The following is a 12,876-nucleotide window of genomic DNA, read 5'->3' on the forward strand; positions in this document are numbered from 1 at the left end:
ATTAACAAATTTATCCTTTCACTAATTTTTTTTCTTTTTTCCTTCTCTCTCTGGAAGAGAAGAGATGATTTTGAAAACCTATATTTTGGCTTACAAAGTATTAATTTTCTACAAATACAAAAGAGATGGAAGGAAAAAAATAAATAAATAAAGACAAAGATGGAAGGAAAATATAAAACAAATAAATAACAAACAAAAAATACCCAATCTTTTTTTACTACAAATATCATTATAGGTTTTTAACCAAATCTTTAATGGTATTTTCTAGTTCTAATTTATCTATTTTTATTTCAAGTTTTTGTTTTTTATGTTTGGAGGAAAAAAAGAAGTGATGAATGGGTAAATTTATCAATTTGTTAGTGGATTTTGACTTTTACTATTGATCATTAGTTTTAATAGTTTGAGACCCTAAAAATTCACTTGTCTTTATAACTCTTATGTGAACTCACTTGCCTTTGATTCTTGGTTGCTTTAATGGTTGAATTTGAGCCAAGGGAATGAATTTTGTTAAGAAAAGTTTCATAATCTCAAGTTGTTAGAAAATCTAGAAATTTTCGCAGGAGGCTTTGCGCAGCTTTGGGAAATTGGCTATAACTTCGTATAGGAAAGTCGGAATTGAGCTCCGTTTGTTGCGTTTGAAACCAGACTCAGAGGGCTTCCTACGGTGTAAAATTCAGAGTTTGATTCAATGTCTATAAATTCTAGAAAATTGGCAAATTTGACTGAAAATTCTGCCCTGCACAAGTAAACATAAGAATGTTGTAGTAGCTTATGGCTCAATTTGGACCAACTTATGAACTAAATCTCTTTGAGGTGTCTTCTAAAGATTCTTAGTATTTGAAGTCTAGTTTTTTAATAAGCCAAGTTATATAAATTTTTATATTTATAACTCAAGTTATAATTTTTCTAAAGGAAGGGCATAAATTAGGGTTTTTGTGCATACTAGGGTTTTGGTGTGTGTTTTTATGTGCATTTTGGTAGCGTAATTGTGAGGACTTGTAAAATCTTTCATATTTTCTTAAAAATTCCCTTTTATTTGGAATTTATTACCTTACAATAGCTTTACTACTTATTCACTTCCTCAATAGTTACAATTAATCACAGAACCAAGGGTTTTCCCTTTATTTTCATCGTTAAGGTAAACTAGGATTTTTGCATCTTTTCATAGTGTAATTATTCGGTACGGCATGTGTATCAAATTTAGTGATTTAGAGTGAGTTTTAGATGATATTAAGTATATGATTAGAAGTAATAATAATAAGTTATTGAATTGTAAGTGAAAACCCTAGTACGTGCGAAATAAGGAAAAACGGGTTGAACCGATGTGTACCGTTCGTTACCGATTGAGTGCATCACTTGAATACTACTTTATTACCTTAATCTCCTTGTTTTAGTTGAGCTAATTAGCTCTTAATTAACCCTTAAGTCAGCCACCATTATTGACTAAGAAAAAGAGAGATATTTTGGTGGAAATATTTGTGATTAAGCCATTTGTCAAAAATCAAACCAAGGTCTTGACCAAGACCTTTGACCAAGACTATCCTTAGTCTTCATCTTGTAAAATAGAACCAAAAACACCTCATTTTCTTCATGCTTGGTCGTGACTTAGGAGAGGAAAAAGAGAAGAGAGAAAATTTTCCATTTTTCCAACTTGAGAGCTTGCTTGGTTCTTGAGAAAATTACCGTAAAACTTGATTCTACTCCGATCAATCGTTGGGAAAGTTTGGAGGTGAGCTTGGTGAAACTTTTGGGAGGAAGAAAGTTCTTGTATCACAAGTTATTTTGGAGATTTTGAGGTATTATACTAGAAACCTCCCTTGTTTCTTTCTTATTTTGCAATTTAAGCAAAGCATGGCTTGATTGTGGTGGGTTGTATGGAAGATTTCATGGTTTGGCTTATTAACTTATAATTTTCAGCTAGGGTTTGTAATTTTCTGTTTTTATTAGTGTTATTTATCTAGAATATGATGTGAATAAGCTTAGATAGGGAGTGGTAGTAGTGCTTTTATACACGAATAAGAAGATTATCATTTGAATGCATTAATTCCAACTTTAAGTTTTTGTACTACCCTGTTCTGACCAGTTTCATTCGACTATGATGGAGGCCGAATTGGGTTTAGCTCAAAACATGAAAGTTGTGGGAAATGATGTTTTATAGCTGCCTGTAAAATTTCAACTCAATCCGAGCACTTTATCATATGAAATGACAAAAATACCCTTGACTGCCATAGGTATAGTTTTGCCGACAGTTTTGACATTTCATCATTCTGGCTGCGTTTTTTCACCTTGATCCGTTTCAAATCAGCCTTTGTCCAAAACATGAAAGTTTTAACCCTATGTTTCAGCTTTCCAACGCAACCAAAAATACCTCAAACGGAATTGTGTAGCCTGAGTTATTGCCGTTTGAATTCAGTACTAACAACCCTCCTGGTCATGAACTTCTGGTTGTGTAATTTGTAGATTCGACCTAGATAAACTGTGAACTGGGTTGAGTTGTCTTCATCAAAGTTGTAGCTCTTTGTCTTAGCTTCAAAACGATATAAATTTTACCCCAATCCGATAAACGTAGCTTTGGTTGTGACCAATACGCTAAGAGACGTCAAATCTGCCATTTAGCTATTTGCCTTTAAACTTGATTTCCGGTTGCCTTGTTAAGATTTGTGTTGTAATTGGATTATTTTGGAGCCTAATTGAAGGGCTATGGTGGTAACATTATTTTTGTGTGATTTTGAGGCTGATTGAGAAAAATAATGAAGTCATAAATGGCTGAAAAATAGGTAAACAGAAAGGGCGTGCTGCCCAAATTTTCACTCGAGAGTTGGGCACATGTACCTGCGACTTGAGCAACGATTTTGAGGTCAAGTTGGACTTGGATCGCCTATGGTATTTGAGTTTTCTTTAGTGGGTATATAAGCTAAAATTTTGCCTGAACTTGTACCTTTGGAAAAATAAAATTTACGACTAATAGAAATACGTTTTCTCCATTTCTTCGACTCAAATGGGGATTTCAAAGTTTTACGAGCGAGCATAAGTTTTACAAATATTTTACTCATGTCTTTTGGTTTAAATGTACTCTTTTCACTTCCAAAACTATACTTATACTTTGTACTAGTAGGTATTCGGATTTTCTTTGAATCACCTAAATCTTTGATGGTTGAAGCATGACGTGTTCTCTTGGTTACTCTTAGGGTTCCTTGGTGATTGAGGGTGTTATCTGGAAGGAAACTTTCGACGTTATTTTGCTTAAATAGGTGAGTGTTCTTTGTACATTATGTTTCCAATGACTATGTGAATTGTTGTGACTATTTGACTATTTGTGAATGTTGGATTAAATGTTAAATGTTTTCAATGATTTCTAAAAATGAATTTTGCTAGGCGAGTGTGTACTTTATCGCACTCGACCTAAATGAATGTGAAATTTACAATGATTAAATGTTTAAATACTACTTGTACATGAATGTAAGTCTTTTGGCTGAACTGAACCCTTGCCCTTCGTTGCCGGTCGACTCGAGCCAGAAGCGGACTCGGTCGGGCGATTGGTGACCTTGGGTTAATGTTTGGTATACTCGAGTATGACCACGAAATCTGGTGGAGACTGGCCAGTGTCCAGTGGGGGGAAAATGAAATGAATGAATAAATGACAAGAACAATGGAGGGGTTTTCACTTGCAAATGAAATTATTTTAATGCTGGAGGAATAAGGAAATGGTTGGTGGAATGAATGAACGAATGGCTCCACGTGAGCATGTATCCTTTTAATGAATGTGTTATCATTGCTTTATATTGTAAATGTTTTCTGGATTATTTGTTATTACATGATTAATGTCCTTGTTTAATTGCTTTGATTATACGTACGGAACCTCACTGGGCTTTTAGCTCATTCCGTTAGTTTTGTTTTCTTTATAGGGGATGCGAGTGAGGGCGTGAGATCTGTGCAGACTAGTCTAGACTAGTTCTTTTGAATTTTGTTTTTTTTCGATTTTCTCGTGCTAGTGCTTGGATAGGGTTGAATGTATTGAGAACTGAGAACTTTCGTTATATTTGGGATTGTATTATTTTTGAGATAGAAATGAATGTAAGTATGCGTTTCAAGTTTGGGAATTGTTCTTTTCTTATCCTCGAGGTTATTTCTTATTTCTTTTGAAGAGTTTGAGTGAGTCCTGGCGAGAGTTGGGTAGGCGGTCCGCCGAACCCTTTGGTTAGCCTTAGGGGGAAGTGGGGCTGTCACAAATAGAACAACTAATGGTGACATATTCAGAGGTATACATAGATTTTTAAACCATCGGGGTTCATGCAATAAAGTACCAAACCACAGAGGGAGAATGGTAATTTATCCTAAAAAATTGCTAACAGTTCCTTCTTTTTTTTTTCTTTTTTGCTTTTTAGTGTAAGTGAGAGGGGTGAGAGGATTCGAATCCTGAGATCTCTTATTTACACTTTCTCCCCCAATCCACGTAACCCATCCTTTCCTCCAATTGCTAAGTGTTTGTGTCTTCTTTTATTCACAAAATTTTAAAGGGAAAAATGACCAAATTTGTCCTTAAACTTTTTATTAATCTTGATTTAATCACTCATTTTTGTTTTAGGATTTGATCCCTAAACTTATGTTATGGTTCCAATTAAGGATTTTTATGACGGTGTTATTAGGAAAAATCGATCAAACTCCTCATTGATCAATTAAACAGGAGTATTTTAGGAATTTTAGATATCTCCTCCCTCCATCATCACTCCCCACCGCCTGCCACCCATCTCCTCCTTCTCTCACCCCACCTCTCTTTCCCCTCCCTCCATCATGTCAGTAACCGTGTTGTTATTTTTCCCCCGCCTGCCATTCCTAGTGTTTGCCTAGTCTTAGCGAACAATTTGCTTGGTTCATATTCAATCCATTGCGGCGTGACTTCTTCGCGCTTGATTCATCACCGAACAATTACAAGTTTGAAATCCCATTTATCGACCTTCTCTTTAGGGGATTGTGGGAAGTGGGAACCATTTGCCATCAAGTTAGCTTAAGTCGTTGGTTAAGTAGCAAAATTCCATCTTGAAGGAGTCCAATAGCAATAACTAGTTCTTCTCATCTCAGAATGATCAAACAGGGAAACAAATGATGATTAAGGAAAAGAATGGATAAATGTAATCCAACCATGTGTCCATTGAGATCACAGGATTTGAAGGAGAGATCTAATGGACAAGTTAATTGGAGACACAAAACTCAAATAAGCGTTCCCCTTTTTTTTTCACTTTGGCAAACGAAGAAATTGCCAAAAAACACTTGCATACAGTTTTGGGATAGAGTGCACTTTGCCGGAACAAACTACAAGCTAAGTTCCACGCACTCCCCACACAAAAACCCATCCCACCCCCAAAAAAAAAAAACTCCCAATTCCAATTACTCCTTTGAAAATATTACCAACCAAAAGAAAAAACGGGAGGAAAAAGAGAGAAAAGTAGAGCAGCAGCAGCTGCTGCACGTACCAGTAGAAAAAGGGCCTAAAAAATCAACTAAGCATCAGATCCAGGCGAGTGACACTGGCGACTTTCTTATCACGAGATTTTTTAAAATTAATTGCCTGGCCCGCTTTTTAGCAATCGGATCCAGCCAAGAAGCTGACTTGCTTCTCTTTTTTTTGATGGTTTTTTTTTTTGTCTTTTTCCCTCGTTAAGATCAGGCAAACACTAGGAATGGTATTTTCGGCGGTGGAGATTGATGATAGGGAAAATGGATATCTAAAGTTTCTAAAATATTTTTGTTTAATTGATTAATGAGGAGTTTGATATAAGTTTAGGAATGAATATAAGTTTAGGGATCAAATTGATCGAAAACAAAAAATTAGAGATTAAATTGACATTTTTAGGAGCAAATTTGGCCATTTTTTTCAATTTTAAACTCCCATGTTGTCGTTGATCTTGTCCTTTCAAGCTTACTTATGTGGGAAGATATTGTAGGCGGTAGCTGGTAGGCGGTAGGTGTGGCTTGTAGGTGTGGCGGTAGATGTGGCTTGTTCCTTGTGAAGACTAATGCCAAATGTTGCATGTCATATGTCAACAAAAGCCGCCAATGCATCATATACACCTAAATTTTGCTAATTATTATTGTCCCACATGTATCAAACGAATTGTTACACTCTAGCGCTTTATAAGCTTGCAACTTGGAGCTACGCGCGTGTGTGTACATATATATATATATATATATATATATATATATTTTGGTAGAGATTTACACAAACTACAAACATGGAATCTGGTATGATAAAGTTGGGAAGCTCTCTAAAGGTACCCTATGTTCAGGAGTTGGCTAAGGAGAAATTTGCATCAGTTCCACCCCGATACATACGACCTGATCCAATCAAACTTCATGGGGTCTCCACAGAGGAAATCCCAGTAATTGACATGCAAAGGTTGCTTTCGGATGAATCAGTGAATCCAGAGCTTGAAAAGTTGCATTTTGCCTGCAAAGAATGGGGCTTCTTCCAGGTTTGTCATTTTGTATTTGTATATGCATATATTAGGTATTGTTGTTGGCCTAATAAGGGAGTCTGATTTTTTAATACTACTTGTCATTTCAATTTGGTTTTTAGCACAACTTTTAACTTACTTTCAAAGGAATAAATTAATTCTGAAATATTTATTATGTTAATAACTATGACTTTTCAGGACTTGTAGGTAAATGATATATCTTGCCACAAGTATTTCTTTTTCATATTGAAATGTATTTTTTCTTGTAATTATCCAGAAATTTTATGCCAAAAGCAGGCATGCCTACCCTAATATATGACTCATTTGGTTTTCTCTAGTAATAGTACATAATGCATGACTAGAATGTAATAGTAGTGATATCCATTTCTTTCCTGGGATCTTCTTTGAATTGTTATACGAGGACAATCATCTAATTTAAATGGATATACATGCCTACTGTTAAAATGGAGAAGCGTTATAATAGTCAACACCAAATAATTAGTGGCTGTACAATTTGTCACCAGCTGATTAATCATGGAGTGAGCTCTTCATTAGTGGACAAACTGAAACTAGAGATGCAAAAGTTTTTCAATTTGACGATTGAAGAGAAGATGAGATTTGCCCAAGAACCGGGCGATATAGAAGGATATGGACAGGCCTTTGTTGTATCTGAGGAACAAAAACTTGACTGGGGTGACATGTTTTACATGGTCGCTCTGCCAACTCACTTGAGAAAACCTCATTTACTTCCCAACCTTCCTCTTCCATTCAGGTACAAGAAAATTTGCACACACATGCATATCATTGTATTTAGGGTGCATTTGATAAAATTGAAATTTGAAATCTATAGTTTGAATCCATAAAATTATTGAATTGTTAAGTATTAAATCAAATACATTTGAGTGTATATCATATTCAGTGATAAGTGAATAGTTTATTACTTATTTTTTATAGCAAGTTTTGTCTAAAAAATTCAATGGTACTTAATTAATTCAGATGTTTAAGTTTTGGTTATCAAACACGTCTGAATATATCAAAATCTGAATACATAAAGTTTTAGTGTTGAATTACATTATCAAACACATGAGGACTATAGTAACATCACACACAGTATAATTTTTGAAAGTCATAAACGTCTAAAATTCTCTACATTTGTCTAAAATTTTAAAATTTTGTGGGTGAAACTACTTAAAAGCTAGGGATAAGATGATCATAGACTAGTAATAGGTTAAGAAAATAAGTGGTTAGTAGCAGTCTGTAACTTTGCAAATCACAGTATCTATAATCTTTCTATTTTCCTTTACATACATTGTCTACACCTTGATATATAAAGAAACTGAAAGTCTAGAATTGAAATTGTAAAGAGATATAATGATGGTTTTTATGATTTATAAACTGGATTTACAATAAGAGACATTTGGATAGGAGTTTTATTTAGATAATTTATTTAAGATAATTATTGTAGAACTTTTTGTGATGTGATGTATGTGAGATAAAAAGATGATTGAAAAAATAAAAAGGTGATTGGGATTTGTGAAGCAAATTATTTTTTTTCAAATCATCTCAATCCAAACACACCAGATTTATTTAAGTGTGGCGGCTTGATTCTTTCATGTGTTTTAATTGATGGAAATATGAACATTTTGGTCCTTTATTATAGCAGTGGTCTTTAATTTGGTTCTTTATATCTAATTTATTCCTTATCTCGTCTGCTCCTTTATTTCTACAGTGGCAATGTCGATTATCTTTGTAATACCAACATTGCATGGAAGTTTATGAATTAAGGGTTGTAATTAGAGATTTGGGAAAATTAGGAGATGGGCAGTCGATAGATTGGAGATTGGGACTTGTAATACCAACATTGCATGGAAGGTGATTCTTTTTTTTTTTCAATTTTTATTTTTGTTAATGGTGCACATGCCGTACATGGGAACGGCGCCATTAGTTTTTCTATTACAACTCTTGCATTGATTTTAAATCTTAATCACTGAAATAGAGGACTTGAGCTATATAATTCCCTTCTAATAAGCAAAGTAATAAAGGACTTGATGAGGCAATTAAGTACTTTGTCTTAAATCTTAAAGAACAATAAATAAAGAAAAATGCTGATAATGGTTATGCAGCATCTTAATCACTGTTTGAGAATTTTGTTTTGTCGAAGAAAAAAATAATATATGTCTCATTCAGTTATTGAGGGGTAAAAAAGACGATAACCACTCAATTATTCTTTAACTAGGTGTACGAGTCACAATTTGTTTATAAAAAGTAATCCATTGATTATTAAGATGCTTTTTTCAGAAAATAATTTGATAATGCTGGTAGTTAGCCCACCAGAACCAAACAGACAATTGGTTCACAGAAGGAAGCTTTTACATAAAATTGAAACCGAGGAGACAATAATAAAGCCAAATGCAGGGAATATCCAGATGCGTTTATTTAGAAGTCGTACTGTCTTAGGGGCCGACAAACGACATGAAAGTGTCCGAAGGATTGAATATTTTGTTAATCTCCACATGATAGGCCTTTCTTTCTTCTTAATTTTTTTCCCTTGGACTCATTCTTAATGGTTTTCCAAACATTTCTCTTCTTTTAATCATATGGCTATTGGCCACCCAATGATTTAAAGTTTTGGTTAGGTGGAGGTTAAGGGTTCAAATTTACTCCCTATCACTTTGCTACTATATGTGATTTTCTCAAATCCATATGAGTGCGTACGTCTGATCCGATGGTGATTTAATTCTCGTCGGTTCTCTAATAAATTCAGTTGAACCTCCCCCTAAAATAGGTTAAAATAGGAGTAGGGTAAATGGTGACGATTGATAGAAAAAAAATTATATCATCTCCCTCTCTCTCGCATATAGGAAAATATATCCTCTCTTGCTTTTCTTAAAGGGATGAGTTTAGAAACCTTCTCTAAGATTGACAATTTCATTGAGTTTCCTCGAGGTTATCAAAATAACACTTACCTCCTTTGCCACATAAAATGACAATATTAGTCTTAACATTTTAATAAAACTCTCTTGCTAGATATACTTTTACAAAGAATGGTATTAATAATTATTTTTCTTTTCTTTTTCTATTCTTATTCCTCCTTTTTATATTTTTGCCAATAAAACCATAAAATATAATCATTGACACCATAAATGTTGTACTAGTGACATTTTTTATGACTTTGAATGTGATCTAATATTACTTGTTCATTTTTTTTTGGTATCAAAAGCAACATTAACTAAAAAAAAGCCCAAAATTGCTACCAAGCTATGATAGTTCCACCAATCCAAAAGTCTACAAACATTAAAAGAATTATGACGGTATTTTCTTTTTCAAATTAAAAAATATATACCCAAGTAAATCACCATTAAAAGTAGTTTACCATAGTGATAGAACTATTGTCATCATTGCTTATCAAATAATAAATATGGTGTTAAAAACTTGACACTCTTTCTGTATATTTGTGTTAAATATATTACAATTGTTTTGGAAAGTAAATCAAACTTTATAAGTGGAGGGTATTTTAGGATATTCATTAAAAATTTTGACCAAGTCTAAGGTTTGGTTACCAAAAGTGTTAAATCCGGGGAGGTAGGTGTAATTTTTGAAACCTTAAAGGAGCTCAGTGAAATTGTTAAAAATCTTAGGAGAGGTTTATGAAATTATCCCTTTCTTAAATCTTACATTCTTAATTGTCTTTATGAGGAAAATTAATGAGCCATGTCACTGTGAGATGATGATAAAACATTCATCCTTGCATGCATCAACAATTAGTTAACATCTAAAGAATTGGGCATTGTTATTATATCTTGGATATTCTTTACTTTTTATTTACATTTTTTTTAACATTGTAGAGACACTCTAGATCAGTACTCAAAGGAATTGAAAATCCTTGCCATCAAGGTCCTTGAGCAAATGACAAAAGCATTAGGAATGAAGCTTGAAGATATGACAATGCTTTTCCAAGAAGGGATGCAATCAATGAGGATGAACTATTATCCTCCATGTCCCCAACCTGAGCTTGTGATGGGCCTTTGCCCCCACTCTGATGCTGCTGGGCTTACCATAGTGCTTCAAGTCAATGAAGTGGAAGGCCTCCAAATCAAAAAGGCTGGAGCTTGGGTTCCTGTTGTACCACTTCCTAATGCATTCATAGTCAATGTTGGAGACATTTTAGAGGTAATCATGCTCAAAATCCTTTCTCCCAAGATGCAATGTTAATATGAACAATCTCTTCAAATTGCTTTTCTGTTTATATAATTACAACATCTATCTAGTTTTTGGCCTCCCTTATGAGATATTTTCAAATTGGTTTCTACAATTATGAACATATATGGAAATTAGAATGTCCTTCCCATATTTTAATAGGATTCAAGAGATAATCTTTCCGATTATGATGTAAGACTAATTATCAACTTGCACCGCCCAGAAAATGAGGCAAGGTCAAAGTGTAGCTTTCATCCCAAACTTTAACTTTTGACAAATTTGTGCCTAAACTTCTAACTTTGGCTACTTTGTCAGAGTTAAACGAATGTTGTTTATTGGTAGAATATTGACTACTTTAATAGAACACGTATCTTTATAAAGTCAAAAAAAACATAAAATATATGGATGAAAAGGTCTTATATTGAAAAAACTTGGGCATAATAACTTCAAAATTAGTATTGTACATGCCCTTACACCCCACCCTCCAAATTATTGCTTACCTGTGATGTACGAGTGGTAAAATTCAAACTACTTTCCTTTCATCGTTTTGAAAAAAGTACTTGCTCTTTTCCCCAACAAGTTTGTTTTGATTTTCAGAAAGGAATTTACTTTTTGTCTTGATTTCAATGCTAATTACACGAGTTACTTACAAATCATGTCCTGGATCTATCAGGGTATAGCTTCTGAATTCTATCTCCAATGTTTTTGGGGCATAACAGTAGTTATAGGTGGACTCACAAGATTACCCTGGTAACCATATCCTATTATTGAGCCTAATTGAACTTGTATGAGAATGTATGCTACATAGTACACAGTTGGGAATAATATGACGTTTTTTAACTGAGATGCAGATTGTGACAAATGGGATTTACAAGAGTGTTGAGCATCGGGCAACTGTGAATTTGCACAACGAAAGGCTTTCCATTGCAACGTTCTTTTCTCCAAAACTGGATGGTGACATGGGTCCAGCGCCAAGTCTTATCACCCCTGAAAATCCAGCAATTTTCAGAAGAATTAGTATGATTGAGTATTTAAAAGTGTTTTATTCCCGTGAACTAGATGGGAAATCATTCATTGACGCAATGAGGACCCAAATCGAAGACTTTTAGGCACTTAGTCCCTCTATGATTTTTCTCTTTGAAACTTATGTACACTGTTGATATGGTGTCCCCTCTTCATCCCCTCCCCCTCCTCCCCCAACTTTCATTCATCACAAATTGTATAATTGTTTAAGGATTAATATTATGTGCACTAATACTATTTATGCTATTAGATTCTGATGCATGACAATTAATATGAATTTAAATTTAAAATTCCAAATTTGCACAAATAGTATGCATTCAAGCCTAATACTGTACACATTATTAATGTATAGAAAATTAATCTATTTTTTAAATATGAAAGAGAATGATGAGTTATTGTATGTTCTATCAACGACGACGTATTAGAAGTCATTCTTTATGCCAGATCTTGATAAGGGGAATAAAAAAAACCAAAAAAAAAACTCTTTGCTATTTTACATTTTTTCCTACGGTACGTATTTTAGGCACAATTATAAATCTTTGAGTATATTGCTATTCCGTAAATTTTTTTTCATTTATTTCATATTCTATTCACCGACACAGCTTCGCTCCTTCGAATCTGACCCCATCTACATTGTGGAAATTTAGCCAGATGAAACCGAATGGGAATCTTTTAAAAGGCCAAAGTAGTAAGCTTATGGCCCCAGTGCTAAGCGGACCTCTCACTATTCCTTTTTTGGTCCCCTTAAAACGTCGACGTCCCAGTGCATGGGATAAGAAACCTTAATCCATAGAAGAATTACATAGTCAATTCCATGTCCACTTCTATCAATTTAGTCGCCACCTTAGTTTTGCAGCACCATGAATTTGAAAACTACACTCTTTTGCAACAGTTTGTCCAGCTAGTTTCATTAACTCCAACAATTATCAAATCAATATCAATCTTACTTGGCAACATACACTACACAAAATGACCTTTCTTGGCATACCTATAAAGACACTTGCTTATATATATCCTTATAACGCTTTTATCGTGATACTTAGTATCAATCCAATAATGTATACTCCAATTATTTTTTATGTAATTTAAGAGGTCACCTCCTTTCCATAACGACTTAAACCATAGGGCAGATAGATGCGAACTTTATTCACTTTCCCTCTAATTTTTTTTTTTTGTCATTCATCGCTATTTTATCTATATCCTA

At 33.9% G+C, this 12,876-nt stretch overlaps 1 protein-coding gene across 1 annotated transcript; it reads left to right on the top strand.

Annotated features, from left to right (window-relative positions):
* Window positions 1-6,230: 6,230 nt before the first annotated feature.
* Window positions 6,231-11,921, top strand: LOC113782749 (protein SRG1-like). The gene is made up of 4 exons (XM_027328660.1): window positions 6,231-6,470; window positions 6,977-7,224; window positions 10,298-10,622; window positions 11,501-11,921. The coding sequence occupies exons 1-4, from the start codon at window positions 6,231-6,233 to the stop codon at window positions 11,756-11,758; spliced, it is 1,071 nt and encodes a 356-aa protein (XP_027184461.1). The 3' UTR covers window positions 11,759-11,921.
* Window positions 11,922-12,876: the final 955 nt, after the last annotated feature.

The sequence above is a fragment of the Coffea eugenioides genome, chromosome 9 (assembly GCF_003713205.1).
Source record: "Coffea eugenioides isolate CCC68of chromosome 9, Ceug_1.0, whole genome shotgun sequence".
NCBI classification, from domain to species: Eukaryota; Viridiplantae; Streptophyta; class Magnoliopsida; order Gentianales; family Rubiaceae; genus Coffea; species Coffea eugenioides.

Coding starts and splice junctions, on each gene's coding strand:
- LOC113782749 (XM_027328660.1), top strand. CDS start 6,231: ATGGAATCTGGTATGATAAAGTTGGGAAGCTCTCTAAAGGTACCCTAT. Junction 6,471..6,976: donor AAGAATGGGGCTTCTTCCAG/GTTTGTCATTTT, acceptor ATTTGTCACCAG/CTGATTAATCATGGAGTGAG. Junction 7,225..10,297: donor AACCTTCCTCTTCCATTCAG/GTACAAGAAAAT, acceptor TTAACATTGTAG/AGACACTCTAGATCAGTACT.